This window comes from Vipera berus (assembly GCF_964194415.1).
Source record: "Vipera berus genome assembly, chromosome: Z".
NCBI classification, from domain to species: domain Eukaryota; kingdom Metazoa; phylum Chordata; class Lepidosauria; order Squamata; family Viperidae; genus Vipera; species Vipera berus.
The window spans coordinates 20,562,656-20,580,785 of NC_138205.1; the positions used below are offsets into that span (position 1 = coordinate 20,562,656).

Below are 18,130 nucleotides of genomic sequence, written 5' to 3' on the forward strand. Positions count from 1 at the left end.
TAGATCCTGACTGGTTAGGACTGCTGGGGTTTACCGCCTCTATTCTATGTAATTATTGGGGTTCATATTTCAACTGGCTAAGAGCACCTGAGCAAAAATTGCTTTGCCACTCTGATTAATGATCTGTGTACTTTGATAGCTCTGAATCTCATTGCTCGTCGGGTGAGCTCAGTCAGTGGATCGCCTTAATGTTTGGCTAGCACTTGTGGGGGTTCCATGTTTGTGGTGTGCAAAACCTTAGGATTCAGAAACAAAATGATTTTCCTTGAAGACCTTAAACAGGTAGAGCCACTGTGGGTGGGGTAATATCTCTCTTGCCATCAAGATAGAGAGATTAATTTCTCAGCAGAAAATATTTTACGAGTCAGAGAAGACTGTTTTAATTTAAAAAAAAACAAAAAACAAAATTAGGTAACTACAAGATACATAAAGAAGAAAAGAAAAAGAAAAAAATATAAAAATACCAAGGAAATCTACTGCAGTAGGAATAAAGAGACAGGTACAACTGGACATAGTAAAGTTCTCTCTCTCACTCACCAGACTACAATCTAGCCATTCAGATAAACCATAAAATCCATCCAAGTTTGATAAAATTGTAGCTCTTAGCTCTGATGTCTCCTTAATTTAACTTTGTAATTTTTTTATATTGTAGCAATTGAAGAGGCTTTACTAATCCACCCTCTTTTTTCCTGTTGTCCCAGATGTTGCAAACCTTTTGTTCAGGTGAGAACAAAAACTACACTTCATTAAAATGAAGTTACTGCAACGATCCCCAGTGTGTTTATTATTTTATCTCAATCTCACTTTAAAATATTTATGGCCACTAAGGAAGGGCTTGAGGAAACACTCAAAGGCTTTTGGAGACAACGAATTGTGAACTGCTTGCCTATGAGACCAGCATTGAGATGGCTGCAGTTGCTGATTATGATAGGCAGAGTGAAACAGCTAACCAAAAACGACTCAAGAAGGACTCACTTTTTCATTTTGCAAGTCTTTCTTGAACTTAAGGCCAGTTAAGTTCATGCCCCATTCTCTTCTGTATAGATAATCCTCGACTTACAACTCTAATTGAGTCAGGAATTATAGTCATAAATTGTGCTTTTTGTTAAGCTGGTCACCATGTGCCTGATTTTACGACCTTTTTTGCGATGGTCATTAAGCGTACCCATTTTCCTTAATGGGTATTTTTGCCAGAAACTGGAAGCAAAAAAAAAAGATAAATAAATCACAAAGCACAGTCATGTGATTGTGGGATATTGCAATCATCCATAAATGCAGGCTGGTTGCAGAGCAGCCCCCTGCAGGGAGTGGGCCGCCATAGAAACTTCGACTCTGGGTTGTAAGTAGTTCTGGGGAGGTCAGTTGTAATTTCAATCACTAGGTGACCATTTGTAAGCTGAGGACTACCTGTAGTATTAACTTTCTTACATCCTGGTCTTCTGATCCCAGAGAACTAATTTACGCCTAAATTTCTTGGGAACATTTTCGTACTGTCATGTTTCTGCTCTCAAGTCCCTCAAAAATGGCTTGGAGTCAAATTGTTGCTGGTGATTTCAAAACACCCACATCGGTTTCCAACTAATCAAGAAGGGAATGCAAAGAACATATTAGTCAATGGTTCTCCCCTATAGTTTATGTTATGTACATCTGTAATTGCTAAAATAAAATAAAATAAAATAAAATAAAATAATAAAATAAAATAAAATAAAATAAAATAAAATAAAATAAAATAAAATAAAATAATAAAATAAAATAAAATAAAATAAAATAAAATAAAATAATAAAATAATAAAATAAAATAAATAAAATAAAATAAAATAAAATAAAATAAAATAAAATAAAATAAAATAAAATAATAAAATAAAATAAAATAAAATAAAATAAAAAAATAAAATAAAATAATAAAATAAAATAATAAAATAATAAAAAATAAAATAAAATAAAATAAAATAAAATAATAAAATAAAATAAAATAATAATAAAATAAAATAAAATAAAATAAAATAAAATAAAATAAAATAAAATAAAATAATAAAATAGAAAGGTTTCTATAAGGGAGAGCTAAGAGACATCCGGGCGCCATCCTTCTATCGTTCTGAAAATCTGTGAATTAATAGTGTCCCAATGTGATTCATAATGTCTTGGTAGGACCATACTTGGAATATTGCATCCAGTTTTGGTCACCACCATATAAAAAAAGATGTTGAGATTCTGGAAAGAACACAGAGAAGAGCAATAAAATTAGGAGACTGGAGGCTATAATATATGAAGAACAGTTGCAGAATTTGGCTATGTCTAGTCCAGGGGCCAGCAACCTGAAACAGTGAAAGAGCCACTCGGAACCGGTTCCCTCACAAAAGGAAAAACTGGGAGCCGCAAAAAAATGTGTGCACATGCGCATACATGTGTGCATGTGCAGAACAGGGTTTGACTGAAGAGTGGAGCCAAGGTGAGATATGCACCTACCCTGCATATTTGAATTGATTGGTTGAACTTTTTTAGTCCCACTTTTTTTTTTAGACTGCACATGGCAGAGGACTGGGAGCCGCAGGAGACAGCTGAAAGAGCCGCATGTGGCTCTGGAGCCGCGGGTTGCAGACCTGTGATCTAGTCTAATGAAAACAAGGACTAGGGGGTGACATGATAGTACTGTTCCAGTATTTGAGGGGCTGCCACAAAGATGCAGGGGGTCAGACTATTCTCCAAAGTACCTGAAGGCAAGACAAGAAGCAACGGATGGAAACTAATCCAGGAGAGAACCAACTTAGAACTAAGGAGAAATTTCCTTACAGTTAGAACAATTAATTAATCAGTGGAATGGCTGATGGGTTTTAAAGAAGAGATTGGACAGGTCCAAGGTCTCCTGCTTGAGCTTCCAACTCTGTTATTCTGTTATTATTCTGATCCTATAACATCTGAACCTCTGTGAGGAAGGAAGAGAGGTTCATTTGAATGTATACCTTGGAGTGGATTGAGTTGAGAGCTCCTGCCAACCAGACCTGTGCTTCTGAATAGCATAGCATAGCATAGCATAGAGTAGCGTGGCATGGCACGGCATCACATCACACCACACCGCACCACACAGTGTAGCGTAGCGTAGCGTAGCGTAGCATAGCATAGCAGCACTCATCACAGAAGAAAAAAAAATCGCCATCTCTGTTTTTCAAATGAATCATAGCTGAGCTGGAACGAACTCAGCTCAGCTGCTGAACACAGAAGGCGGCATTGCTCAGGTCAGGTGTTGTTGCTGAAGGCGCAAGGCAAGGCCTTGGGTGCCAATGCCCCAATTCATCCTAGGAAGTTATGTTAGTGCAGCTCACAGACAATCATCAGGTGTGATGATACCTTGAGAAAAGGTTAAATAAAACGCTGGAACAAGTCACAGGTAGACCAACTGGAGTTCATCAGGCCCACCCACATATTTTTAAGATTACATTTGTGGGTCATAAGGAGTAGAATCTTGGAAACAAAAAGAAAACTAAAATTGGCCACCATGCTTATTTATTTTTTATTTTCCAAACTCCACAGATCTAAAAGATCAAATCTTTTTAAAAAATCCCCACAGATGTTCACATATTCATCTTAGTTGTCTCAGCCTTGTTTTCACGCTTTAGTGGATGGAGTATACTTCGAAAAGTGGACAGCAGTTGCCTCTGAATACTTTTTCTTCCCCAAATATCAGTCATCCAGGGAGGTGTTGAAACAACAGTGTGATTGGATCCTACAAACTTCCTATACTTCACTAACTTGCCATGTGAGGACAATTTTCAAATGTACATTCCTCTCATGGTGTTGAAGCAACAGTGTGATTGGATCCTACGAATTTCCTATACTTCACTAACTTGCCATGTGAGGACAATTTTCAAATGTACATTCCTCTCACGTGTGTCTGATCTTTGGATTAAGAAATGACTAAAGAGAATTTGTGGGATTGCGAGACATCTTTCTTGTGCTTCTTGTAAAGTTTGACCAGCCCTTCAGGGCAGGGTGGTTTCAATCTCTGTGGCAAATAAAGGAGAGTTTTAAGGCAGCTTGATTTGTTTGTGTGTCAGAGACACAAGAAGAAAAGATGAATAACTACGTAAGCACATAAAAATCTGCAGGCACACTGAGAAGTAAATCAGACCGGATGTATGTGTCCAGTAAATGTATATGAGTGTGTGTTTATGTTACAAGTGGTATGTAGAGCAATCTGGTGGCTATATCTTTACCCAGCTTTGTTTCCGAGTCTTTATTCTTCAGGCCTATTTTACCAATTTGTGCCACCCTCAAAATGATGAAAGACTTCCTTTCGGTGAATACAATATGTAAATGGAGCTTCAGAGGGCTTGCTTTGCAATTCATTTATTCTACAACTAAAGGGAAGGACAAAAAGCTATGCTGAATGCAGAAGCCAGAACCACCCATGTGAGGTTTCATGTGAACCCACCCACCAACCCACTGCAGCTTGTGAGATTTCACTAGCATTTCCCACAGAGTTTTCGGGGTGAACTTTGCACCTGCACAGGCTAGGAACTTGCAACTGGATCTCTGAAGAAACTGAATTTTGCATCATTCTGCCTTGGAAAATGTGATCTCAGAAATGCAAACTACACATAGATGTAATTTTATTGATTGGGTAAGTCCCTCCCCCCTCCCCCCGTTTTTTGCCCTATCTAACCCTGTACGGGTTCCATGTAGTTGGCAGGGTAGAGGCCCACATGTCCACTGTCAGTCACTCCTTTGCACCAGCCTTGTTCATCCTCATCTTCCAATTTGGTGAGAAGCTCTCCTGGAAAGAAACGGCAGAGGAGAATCTCATAAATTATTGCAGATAATGAAACAGTTTGAGTCAATAAACTGATCTGCTATCAACCTCCATAAACCAGGTAGTCCTCAACTTACCACAGTTCATTTAGCGACCATTTGAGGTTGCAACGGTACTGAAAAAAGGGACTCATCACTGTTTTTCACCCTTATGACATCGCCATGATCCCCTGATCAAAATTCAGATGCTTGGCAACTGGGTCATATTTATGACGGTTGCAGTGTCCCGGGGTCACGTGATCCCCTTTTGCAACCTTCTGACAAGCAAAGTCAATGGGGAAGCCAAATTCGCTTAACAACTGTGTTACTAACTTAACAACTGCAGTGTGTCAACCTTGCAATGGACCAGGCCGAAGCCATTTTGCTTGTTTCGGTTGCGACAAGATAAACATGTTCTTAGAGGAAAACTCAAGGCTTGGAGTTCTGTTTTAATTGGTCTCATCTATCAAAACCATGTCATAGTGATTCACTTAGCAACCATGGCAAGAAAGGTCCTAAAATGGGACAAAGCTCACTTAACAAAAGTTGACTGAATTGTCATCGTAAGTTGAGGACTACCTGTATTAGAAAATGGTTTGGTATATATTTTGAAATAAGAAGGATTTCTAGGTTGCTTTCCAGAAACATTTTTTTCAACATGGTATCCAAATACAGTGAAAAACATTTAAATGTTTATTAATGTTATTGTAAGGAACTAATTAACCAACAATCTGTATAAACAGTACTACTATTGTTAATTCCAGCCTTGTTCTGCTATTGTTACATTTAGAATAGGCGGATTTTTAATATGATTCTGGATTGATTACTATTTGTTGAAAACACATATGTTCTTCTTGGCTATATTCCCAGAGATTAATTTAGAATCTATTAAGGCAAAAGGGTGGATTGTGCAAGCATGAAGACTTACCAAAAGAATTAACATACATTACTGGAAGAAAAACTGTAGATCTGATTTGGAGCAATGAATTTTTTGTTTTGTTATGTTTTTTTAACAAAAGAGAAAAATAAAAAGGTTTTGTATGGTAACATTTTTTGTCGTCTTGTTTATTGCATCCTTTTTCAGACCCATCTTTCTCTCTGCATCTTTTTTAACATGAATTTTAAGTAAAAGAAAAAAGAAAAACACACAATTTCAAAACCAGCCATCTTATGCTCCAACGTATCAAAAATAAGAAGTTATATTACACCATCTATTTTTGCTAGCTAAAAGCAGACTGAAATCAATCAGATGTTTAGAATGGTCTTTCCCTTCCTGGAACTCTTCAGATATGGTGGATTGCAATTTCCTTAATTCCCAATTCAGGTTAGCTATTGCTCAAGGGAGCCAGCATGCCCACCAATTCAATTATGCCTACGAGTAGGCAACTGTAGCTAAACTGGTTGTTCTTGTGGTGTTACAATACTTTCACAATAGCATGGTGATTGCTGGTTAGCCATGCCTTTGTTCAGAAGATTGCTTGTTAATGGCCCAGAGTCTTGATGTTTCCTCAAGGAAAGCTAATGTTTGGGCAAGATCTCTGGGGAATCAGCCCCCACAGCTTTGAGAAAATGAGCCACATGTGCCTTGCTGAGCCTGAATAAGAGGATGAAATGACGTACGCGCATGAGTCTATGTTCTATCTAGAACAAGAGACAGAGATAGTTGAGGCTTGAAGCATCTTGGAGATCTGGAAAACAGTAACAACTCTGACGCTGGATGTAGTAGGCATGATATTTGCCTTCTATGTCTGGTTTGTAAGACATCTGCCTCGTTCATGAATATTATTGGTAGTCCTCGACTTATGGCCACAATTGAATCCAAAATTTCTGTTGCTAAGCAAGACATCTGTCAAGTGAGTTTTGCCCCATTTTACAACCTTTCTTGCCACATTTGTCAAGTGAATCACTGCAGTTGTTAAGTAAGTAACACGGTTGTTAAGTGGAGCTGGCCTCCCCATTAACTTTGCTTGCCAGAAGGTTGCAAAAGATGATTATGTCAACACTGCTAACATCGGATGTTTTTGCTTTGACAACATATGGAGATGCAACCATTTTCCTTGTTATGTTTTACTCTTAGAATTAGAGTTAGAATTAGATGATAGGGTGGGGGAGGAGGAGGAATGTGCATGGGAGTTTAGTTAGACATAACAATACTGTAACTAGTGTGTGAACCAAGGTTATTGAAATAAGAGATGATAAGACTTGGGTTGGAGAACTGGAAGGAAAGCCTGCATTTCAGACTAATTGGAGAATGTGATTTATGACTGTTAATTAGAGGAGGGAATTGTGCTTTGATACTATATGCCCAGGGGAGGGGAATTCAGATTTTGGCTTCGACTATGTAAGTGCCGATGTTATGCTACTCGAATAAAGATTCTTTAAAGGTAAACAATGCCTCGAAGTTTTTTGAAGAGTTTCATCTGTCGGAACCATGACAGATTACATGATTCACTGCAACCGTCATAAATATCAGTCAGTTGCCAAGTGTCTGAATTTTGATCACGTGACCATGGTGATGCTGCAACGGTTGCGTGAAGAACAGTCAGAAGTCACTTTTTCCAGTGCCGTTGTGACTTCGAACATCACTAAGTAAACTGTTGTAAGTCGAGGACTAGCTGTATTAGTGTTCCCCTCTGCCCACAAAAAGGAGGAGAAGACCCTAACTTGGTCATGGTCTCCTGGCCAAAGAAACTCAGCTAGTCTGCTGACCAGCCACAGTTGGACGAAAGGCAGATTCCCCATTAGAATCTGCATAAATAAATATTCAATCGGGTTGTGAGAGGAAAGAAGTAGGAGCACTTTAATCTTACCTGCCTTATGCAAGTCCAAATTAAAATGTCCCTACTGCCAGCTGTAGTGAAAATAAGGCACTTTTCAGTACTGCGAGGGTGGGAATGGATAAAGTTTAAGTCTAGCCCAGGGGTGTCAAACTCAATTTCATTGAGGGCCACATCAGCATTGTGGTTGCCCTCGGGGGGCCAGGTGGGTATGGCCAGGGTGGGCGCGGCCTACTGGGTGGGCACAGCTGGAGTGCGTATGGCCTACTGGGTGGGCATGGCCAGCTCTACATCATTGGCATCAAGGGTGACTATGGGGGCCTGGGCAGGAGTGGGACAGATCTGAGGGTCTCTGGCAGAAGGAGGGTCTGGGCCAGGGCCAAGGCAGTGGGGGCCGTTCCCTCACTGTTTCCAGGATGGCTTTGGGGGCCACATGAAACCACTTCGCGGGCCGGATCTGGCCCCCGGGCCTTGTGTTTGACATGTCTGGTCTAGCCTGTGTCCCAAGAATCCTAATGCCCTCTTCTCCTGCCACCCCTCTCAGCCTTACCAGCAGCTCCCCAGGCTGAGTGGAATTGTAGAGAAGGAGGCAGTCAGGTCTTTACCCACCCAGTGGGCAACGAATGAGAGCCCTAGGGTTGGAGGCTAGTGAAAAAGAGACAGCTCCCCCTTTCTCCTGCCACCTGTATTTGTTTATTTGTTTGTTTATGATTTGATTTGTACGCTGCCCATCTCATCTAGATGGTATGGAGCAGGGGTAGGCAACCTCGGCTCTTTTATGACTCATGGACTTCAACTCCCAGAATTCTGGGAGTTGAGGTCCATGAGACATAAAAGAGCCGAGGTTGCCTACCCCTGGTATGGAGGAATGACTTTGGAAGGGAGAATCTCAAAATGGGACAATCGCCATGGAAAAGATATTTCAGCCACAGAAGGGGGAATGGTGCGGGAGATGCTTCAGAAGGGACCCTCCCTAGATTTTTTTTGGGAAATTAAAGAAGGGGAGAATACTTTAACCTGGCAAGATTGTTTTAATGTAACCTTACAACAGAGAGCCAGTTTGGGGTAGCGGTTAAGGCACTGGGCCAGCTGGATGACTTTAGGCCAATCTTTACCTTCTCAGTTCAAGGAAGCATGTCAAGGCACACCACTTCCAAAATCTTGCCAAGAAAACTGCAGGGACTAATTCAGGAAGTTGCTAAGCCTCAACAATGCCTCAAAGAGCACAAAAAACAGATCAAAACCCAAACCCAAAGTTACAATAAAGATAAATCTAGCACCCTCGGTTGTGTTTCTTGTCTGGATAAAATTGCACGCCTACTATTGTGTAGTGGGTTCTTGGCCGCATGGTCGGACGACAGACAAAGGATTCAGCATGGCAGCACTTTATTGGTAGCAGTATCGAACAGAACAAAGGGGTTACCTGTACCCCCTTATATACTTGGCCAGGTGCACTGATAGCCAATCCCTTATTTAGGTTTTCCCGCTGAGCGCTACCAGCCAATCCAGATATGGTACAGCGCCACCTGATGGTCACACTGAGCTGTTGCTATATTTTATTATCCCCATACATAACACCTACTACCACCCCTCTCAGCCCTGGCTGGAACAACCCCTAACAAACAGAACCTCATCCTTGGTCTAAATCTTCTGTCAAAACTCACCGGTTACCCAGCCTCAACCCATTCAAGTCCAGGGATTGATGGATGTTTCCTCACTGGCTGGTATGTTTAATGGGGCAGAAGGAAACCAAAGTCAGTAGAACCCTCCATGTCCTTTCCTTAGTTCACTGTAAACGAGGATACCATTTAATGGCACTCTTCTATGGCAGAATAAAGGTCAACAGTGGGCTAACAAGTGTTATGCTACGTATCGTTTTCTGTCATTTGAAGAGCTGGTAGATAGCATTGTATCTAAGCTGTACGGAGGAGTCGTGGGGAGAGGCAGGACTATTCTCAGTTAATACTGACCACTTTGGTATAGGAAAAAATAATACGAGATGAATAAGGCTGTACCTATCACCCTTGTAACTGGAAATGACACTTATCTCCTGACCCTTAGTCGATTCATGAATAACAAAAGCCAGTAACTTTACTATCTACCACTGTATTCTAAGAATCTCACCAGAAAGCTTGCCTTCCCCTGGGAACGACTAGAGAAGGCTTCATGGATCTTTTGTGTGTGTGTGTGTGTGTGTGTGTGTGAAGCTTATGCCACTTGCAGCTACACAAAGACTCCAAGCTATGCCCTTGCTTGACTCCTCCTTCCAGCCTGGCTGAGAGTTTCCCCAACAGTTTTAGAACAATTGTTTTAGAGCAATCAATAGCTTAACCCCATGCTTAGAATTTCTTATGGGAAAATGAAGAGAATGAAAGAATATAGATGACACGAGAAGGGAAAAAAAGAGTCCATTTCCGGAGGAACAGATTCATATCCATTTTAATACCAGCCAGTCTCTGCAGAGATGAGGCTCCCTTTGACACTGTGTGGAAGAATTACGACGATAACACTCACCTGCCTTGAAACTTAGCTCATCTGCCTCCTGACCAATATAATCGTACACGGCACGAACCCGTTGGCCTGGTATTGGTGCAGGTGCTGGCTTCGGACTGTAGAAAGGAGAGAAAATGTGACTATAAGTGACCTTGTTCAACCTTTGCTTATTACACCTACCCTAATCTTTCCGCTTATCCAACAAGAGGCAAAGGCAATCTAACATGGTAAGCCACAAATATTAGGTGTTATTGCATTATAGCTTAATGTGAAGTATGAAGCATTGACTTATGGAAGATCACCAAGTGAACTTCATAGCCAAATAGAGATATACATCTGGATTTCTGTGGAGCCATTGCAAATGTTAGCATCTGGTCATTTCTTTGCTTAATCATGTGAGTGAGAATTATAAATGTAGGAACTAACGAAGGACTGAAGTTCTAAATAGTTAAAGGGATTCTTAATCTTGGATGGCCTACTAGCCAGCTGAACTCTCTTAAGGTAAAAAGGTAAAGCACATGCGTGCTAGTCGTTTCCAACTCTAGGGGCCAGTGCTCATCTCCATTTCAAAGCCGAAAAGCCAGCACTTGTCCGAGGACGTCTCTGTGGTCATGTGGCCGGCATGACTAGACACCACAGGCGCACGGAACACTGTTACCTTCCCACCGTAGTGGTCCCTATTTTTCTACTTGCATTTTTACGTGCTTTCAAACTGCTAGGCTGGCAGAAGCTCGGACGAGTAACAGGCGCTCACTCTGTTACGCGGCACTCGGGATTCGACCTGCCAAACTGCCGACCTTCTGATTGACAAGCTCAGCGTCCTAACCCACTGAGCCACCACGTCCCTAGAACTCTCTTAAGGACTCCATAAATACAGGGACTGTCTTTCCAAGATGAGATTCCAGGAAGAAGAAGTTAGAGATTCTAGTTAGTCCTTGACTTATGGACCAGAATTTCCACTGCAAAACACAGTGGTTATTAAGTGAATCATGCCCAATTTTACAATCTTTTTGGCCATGGTTGCTAAGTGAACATTGCAGTTGTTAATTGAATCATGTGGTCCTTAAGCGAATTTGGCTTCCCCCATTGACTTTGCTTGTTGGAAGTTGGCTGTGGTCGCAAATGGTGATCGCATAACCCCGGGATGTTGCAACCGTCATAAATACATGCCAGTTGCCAAATACCCGAATTTTGATTACCTGACCACAAGGATACTATAATGATCATGTGGATGAGAACTTGTTGTAAGTTACTTTTTTTCCCCAGTTCTGTTGTAACTTTGAACAGTCACTAAACAAATGATTGTAAGTCGAGAACTACTTGTAATTCCTTGGTTTCAAGAAGTCTTGGCTTGGGGGTCTGCAAGAGACATGGATCGCCAGGTCCCTGAGAACAGATTTAATGTCACTGGGCCTAGAAAACCAGGAAGTGGATAAAATTGTGACAGGCTGCTTAATTAATCTTGTGAAGGAGATTTCATTTTTTACAAGGGTAATTTTATCTACATTCTAATTCTGTACCTCTGTCTCTTTGTTTGCTTGGATTACTTACGAATTACTGATTTTGGCAAACAGATCTCAGCTTCACAGAACTGCTTGCAAAAAGGTTAAATCATAGCAACTGGACCGTTTATTAAAATTGAGACTTTTGGCCTGGATGACTGAATCTGCATTTACAAACTGCTTGCAGTGAAACTATCCTTGCAAATCTTTCCTTTGTTGACTTCGTTATTTTTTTTAAAAAAAATCCTTTTCATGGTTATTCCACTATTGGGTTTCTAATCTCTCATTTTATGCTCCAAAATTGCTTGGGCCTTGTAACCTTGCTAAGAAGGGAAGTGCTTATTCTTGGGGGAAAATGGTTCCTGTCTTAGGATAAATTGAGAACAGGTTTAATTTTGAAGTTAGCATTTTATTCCATCTAGCTGCCTGCTCTTGTACTGGTAGTCCTCGATTTACGATTGGTTGCTTAGTGACTATTCGAAGTTACGATGGCCTCCGTCAAAACCTGCTTATGACCCAGTTCCAAAGTTCTGATATTCGTATTTTCCACCATAGTCACATGACTGCATTTTTAAAAAAAGTTTTATTGATTTTCTACTTTTACATTTAAATATTTAAAAAGCAGCGTGGCGGCTGAGTTAATCGATCAATAACATACAAAGATCTTTAGTACAAATCTCAAGCTATTACATTAAATATTTCCTCTCTGTTCCCCTTAGTGTTTACTGTCTCATGTTTAAACTAGTACAATTCTTATTATATCAATTAAATAAAAATAACTTTCTTTTTTAGCTTATATATATCTTAATTATTTTTGCATTCAAACTTTATAAGCAAATCAATATTCTAATTTAACTTTTAATATTTATACTTCCAAGTTTTAAATGACCAAAGTTTTCTTTATCTCAGCTCATAACAAAATCTAGTATTCAAAGTACACATCTTGTCTATTTGAGTATGTTCTATTTTAATTCTCACTAATAAGTCAAAACCCCAATTTTCTTCAGCCTTATTCTAGCTTGCTTTCTTTGGCAACTCGCCTTCCATGTCTGTGCTTTTAAGTCATCAAATAGATCTCCCCATATTATTATATATATTGTTTGAAGTAGAAAAGGCCATCGGGTCGCCATTTTTTTGAAAGGACTAATAAATCGTCTCTCTATTTTTCCATCTCGATGTAGTTGTCCTGAAATGTTTATCTTCCCTTCTGTTCTTCTTGATCCTCAGGATTCTTCTGGTTTATATAGAAAGTCTTTTCCCTTTTCCATGTTGTCAGTCTCTTTTCTGGGTTTTCCATTACCTGTGTTTGTTGGTCAATTGAATCTTTTATCATAGTATTTAATTATTCCACTTCTTCTACTACATTCTGTGTAGTTAATTCTTTAGTTGTAATCAAAGTTTGGGTTCGTATATCTAGGTTGACATCTTGTTCTTTTCTGTAGCTTCTTATTTCATCAGTAGCTTTAAGAATAGTTTCATGAATTATGTTCAACATAAAGAGAATCTGTTCCTGATCTTCATCCATGTTCTCTTAGTAGAGTGTTAAGTTGAAAGCTATACAATCAGAGAATGAAAATAGTTTTGTCATTGAGTATAGAACATAGCTAGGCTTCTCACAGCTGATATCTGTGAAGGTTGCAGTCTTATGTATAGTCTGGGCTTCAAGCCAAGTCTCTTTTAGGCAATGACAGATTGTAATATCAGGTTTAGCCACAAGATGTCGCCCATACCATTTAAGGTTTTTTTTAGTCCAAAATTTTTATAATCTGTTGTCCAATTTTACTTCTTTTTGTAGTAAAAACCCAAACCTTCAATAAGAATAAGAAATCTTTTAGTCCACAAATTTTAGAAAGATAAAGATCCAGTCAGTCAGGTTATTCTTACAATGTTTTAAACTCCCCTGGATAGTCAGTCACTGCTGTTTTTAGAGGAGGGATAGACTCTCTTTTCCCTCTCTCACAGTGGGGAAAATACTTTGGGCAGCTTATACAGGTGGGAAAAATAGTTAGGATTGAAGAGAGGTAGATCTCACCCAGTCTCATCCACGCTGCTTTGTAGGCGCCTGGTGGTAAATTTGACTTCGGCTGTCTGCAGCCTAGTGACAAGCCATATTGCTATGGCCGGTCTTTCGTCCGCCGGTTTGGAGGGCTGCCCTAGATCAAGCGTAAGGGCTACTGCCCTACCACGATCAAGTGGGGATCCCCTCCTTGCTGGTTGCCACTTTCCAGGGTCCCCCAGTGGTGCAAAATCAGACGTGAAAGACAGAGCTCACCTTCCGAACATCTGCGGTGGCTGCAGCGGCAAAGCGGAAGTCCACACATGACTGCATTTTGACAGTGTGACAACTCACCCACATTTATGGCCATTTGCAGTGCCCTATGGTCACACAACCATGATTTACAATCTTTTTGCTGGAAACCGGAGTTTACTTCTGGTTTCTGACAAAAACTGCCCCATACCAAACAATGAGTTCACTTAATTACCTTAATTTTCACTTAATGACCGCCATTAAAAAACTGTAAAATCAGGTTTGGTTATGACTCACTTTCTGATTGTCACAATTTATCACCGTAATTGCAGGCTCCATTATGGTTGTGACTCAAGGACTACCTGTACTTTTGCATGCGTTGTTGACATAATTAAGCAGAGAGAATATATTTCAGCTCTGTAATTGTTAGGCTGCATTGCCTAGTAGATATTGCTCTCTTAAGGGAAGTAAAGGAGCAAAATCAGTCTTCAAATATTCCTTGACTCTGAAAGCAAACTTAAGACTTCATTCTTTGGAAAGCTTAAGTTTAAGTAAATCATAAAATTCAAAATCACTTACTGCAGAAAAAAAAATCTGCACAAATTTCTAAAATGGCTGTAGAGGAGTGTGGATTTTGTTGTCTAATGGAATAATTAAGTTCAGCCTGGATATTTGTAAATACAGCAAAGTTTTATAAAATATCACAACCTGAAAGATCCCTTCCAAATAAAACTAAATCCAAACCAGAAGTAGTGTCTTCTTGTCATCATTCATGTTATAATAACAACACAGCAACGGAGAGTAAATCTCTCTTTAATTATCACATTCATCTCCTAGCACATATTATAAAATTTGCTGAATACTTGAAAGAGCATTCAGGGGTTTTCTTAGGATCAAACCACAGATGAATCATGTCTTGATACTAATGTTTAATTTTTCCCCCCTGAAAAGCATTTTCAGAGGTTCAAAATCCGATTGGAGAAGGACAAGCTGCAAGAAGTTGAATAAACACACATTCCCACTGCAGAGCTGCTGTTGGCACAGCTATGATTCCTGTTTTCTTCTCTCGTGGGTCCAATACACATTTTAGAGCATTATTGTACTATAATGAAGGCGCAACAAGAAATATTCAAATATGCATGTGATCCTATACATAGAAATGTGACATGTACATTGTAGCAACTGTTTTAAAATAATGGCTTATGAAATACAGTTGGCTAGGTCTGCATATGTAGCTAAGCCTTAATCATGGTTACTAACCCAAGCAGTTGACATCACATATTATGTCAAGATATAGTTTTTAAAAATCAGTAAACCATACTTGCAAGGATAGCACAGTACACAAAACCAGCTAACCACATTAAAGTTTAATAAATTGCATAGCTGTGAAATGTTCCCTCTCTGATCAGGCACAGATTCTTACAGACACTTTATCAAGTAGCAATTCAAAAACATCAAGAGATTGGCTCATGGGTCTGCTCTGCCATTCTCATGCCCATTTCAATCTTTGTGGTGTTAAACAAGAAACTGCATGTTTTCTGACTGACCTCGCTGCGGTGACCTCCTTTCAAGTCGAGTGAACTGTTATGCATTCAGAAATAAATAAAAAATGCCCCCTGTGGAGTCAAGTGGAACTGTCTCAAAGACCTGGGCATCCAAGCAGGTTGAAGGGCAAGGCAAGCCCTGCAGCCAGTCAGGGATGGTATTTGGGAAGAGAAGAGACTTCATTAGATCCAAAACTTTCAATGTCAGGTTAGGTTGGAATATCTGTAGCAATGCCAAGGAAGGCATCCTTTGACTTTGCTCACGGGTGAGAAGTGACTTTCCACTTCCACTTGTACCTACAGTATTAATGATAAATGGAAAATATGAGAATATATGATGCAACGTACTGACTGGGGGAATTCTGGGAGTTGAAGTCCACAAAGCTTAAAGTTGCAGAAATTGAGAATCACTGGACTAGACTATCAGTCAGGGAGGGTCTGGCTCAATTTTTTTTTTTAGAAGGAGAAGGAGGAGGAGGAGGAGGAGGAGGAGGAGGAGGAGGAGAAGAAGAAGAAGAAGAAGAAGAAGAAGAAGAAGAAGAAGAAGAAGAAGAAGAAGAAGAAGAAGAAGAAGAAGAAGAAGAAGAAGAAGAAGAAGAAGAAGAAGAAGAAGAAGAAGAAGAAGTTCAGCAGTGTCACAGCTACTAAGCCAAAACCACACTGACATATTGTGTGAATCCAACCATCCTGTTTTGTGTACTGTGCTTTATGGTTCAGCATGAACCCAGCCAAATGTGGCTTATTTGATAATGATTAAGCAAACTATAGGCTGGTGTGGTGCATTAATCAGACAAGTAAGTGGCTCTAGGCAAATCACCCTTTCTTAATTACAGGTTTCCTGCTGTTGCCAAGGATTATTCACTTAGTTTACGAGGTTGCAAGAATTCTCATAGAAGAGCGTCTTGATCACTACTACCCTGCTATAGCACCCCACAACTTTCCAGGGGTCAACCAGATGTCTCTGAAGTCCTTGTTCCTCCCTCTCCCCATTGTTCCTCTGATGCCCCCCCCATGCCAAGATACCCAGTGACTTTCAAAACTATCCAAATCTGTGGCTATTGCTGTACCTCATAATACTTTAATTATTTGGTCTATAAGGAAGCCCTTGCTTTTTTCTTTTCTAAATCTCCTCAGTTTCACTGGGTGACCTCTGACCCTAATGTCTTAAGAGTTAGGGCTTTTCTATGCCACATGCCATTTTCATACACACAATCAGGCATCTTCCTCCTCTTTTCAAGTTCAAGTATTCCAATTTTTTTCTGGCAGAAAGAATGTTTGATTCCCCAGATCATTTGGGTGTTCTCTTTTGCACTTTTGTTTGTTTGTTTAATGTATCCTTTTTAAGAAGGGACGCGGTGGCTCAGTGGGTTAGGACACTGAGCTTGTCGATCAGAAGATCGGCAGTTTGGTGGGTCGAATCCCGAGTGCCGCATAACAGAGTGAGCGCCTGTTACTCGTCCCAGCTTCTGCCAACCTAGCAGTTCGAAAGCACGTAAAAATGCAAGTAGAAAAATAGGGACCACTACGGTGGGAAGGTAACAGCGTTCCATGCCCCTTTGGCGTCTAGTCATGCTGGCCACACGACCACGGAGATGTCCTCGGACAAGCGCTGGCTCTTCGGCTTTGAAATGGGGATGAGCACTGGCCCCTAGAGTCAGAAACGACTAGCACGCATGTGCAGGGGAACCTTTACCTTTACCTATCCTTTTTAAACCTGGCAGTCAGAACTATATATGGTATTCTGGCTGTAGATGTAACATAGATTTGTGTTATTGCTTTACAATGTTGGCAATTTTCAGTCCTTTTCCTTGTGGCCCTTAATGATGGGATTTGATTTTTTTTCACCCGCGTTACACATTGAGCTGATGTTTTCACCGAGTTCTCCATTTGAGGCCAATACCCTTTTTCAGTTGGTCACAAACAGCTTAAATCATCTCTGGGTTTATGCAACGTTAGGGTTTTCTGCCCCACTGAGGCATCACATTACACTTATTTAAACTGGATCATAGTTGCCATTTGACCATTCAATCACTTCATAATTATGTCCAGTCTTCACCACCTTATTTATAATCATCTCTGAAAACTTGGGCAACATGTAGGTAACACAAAATCATTCCAGCTGCTGTTCCCACCCCCAAAACTGGGGAAAGTGCCCATCCATTCTTATTCTGTGCCTTCAGGTTTTTAATCAATTAGCAATCATTCAAAGGAAAGGTCTTATCCTAGGACAGGGGTAGGCAACCTTGGCTCTTTCATGACTTGTGGACTTCAACTCCCAGAATTCCTGAGCCAGCATGGCTCAGCTTGGAAAGCTCTCCCTTTCTCCTCAGCATAGCTGGCTCAGGAATTCTGGGAGTTGAAGTCCACGAGTCGTAAAAGAGCCAAGGTTGCCTACCCCTGTCCTAAGAAGATGAGATTTATTGAGTTCAGAGGATGGATACTACAATGAACACATTGTCCAACATTATTTTATTGTTTTATCTCTTTCACTGATTTTGGAGGGCAAGAAGGAAGAGGAAGGAGGGGGAGACACAACTCACCAGCTCTTGGAAGGGGAGATTTTGCAGGGTGTCACTTTCTCTGGTTCTTTTGTTTTCCTGACCTTCACTTGTGGGCGCTCACAATCAGGACTCCAATCCTGGATAGCAGGAGACAAGAGGAAGAAGGGAAAATGTCAAATCTAAATTAGGCTGTATTTCTTGAGGGCACCTCATTCAGAATGAAAAAGAGGAAGAAAAGTTGAAAGGGGTTAGGAATCAAAAGGGCAGCCTTGCGATATGC

At 40.4% G+C, this 18,130-nt stretch overlaps 1 protein-coding gene across 1 annotated transcript in view; it reads right to left on the reverse strand.

Annotated features, from left to right (window-relative positions):
- Nucleotides 1-4,258: 4,258 nt before the first annotated feature.
- The window catches only part of LOC308677737 (protein kinase C and casein kinase II substrate protein 3-like), a 58,056-nt gene continuing 44,184 nt past the window's right edge, over nucleotides 4,259-18,130 (reverse strand). The window contains exons 9-11 of the mRNA XM_081344392.1: nucleotides 17,890-17,987; nucleotides 10,077-10,171; nucleotides 4,259-4,771 (exon numbers count right to left, since the gene is read on the reverse strand). Of these exons, the coding sequence (XP_081200518.1) occupies nucleotides 4,656-4,771; nucleotides 10,077-10,171; nucleotides 17,890-17,987 (309 nt within the window). The 3' untranslated portion in view covers nucleotides 4,259-4,655. The remainder of the gene's footprint in view (nucleotides 4,772-10,076; nucleotides 10,172-17,889; nucleotides 17,988-18,130) is intronic.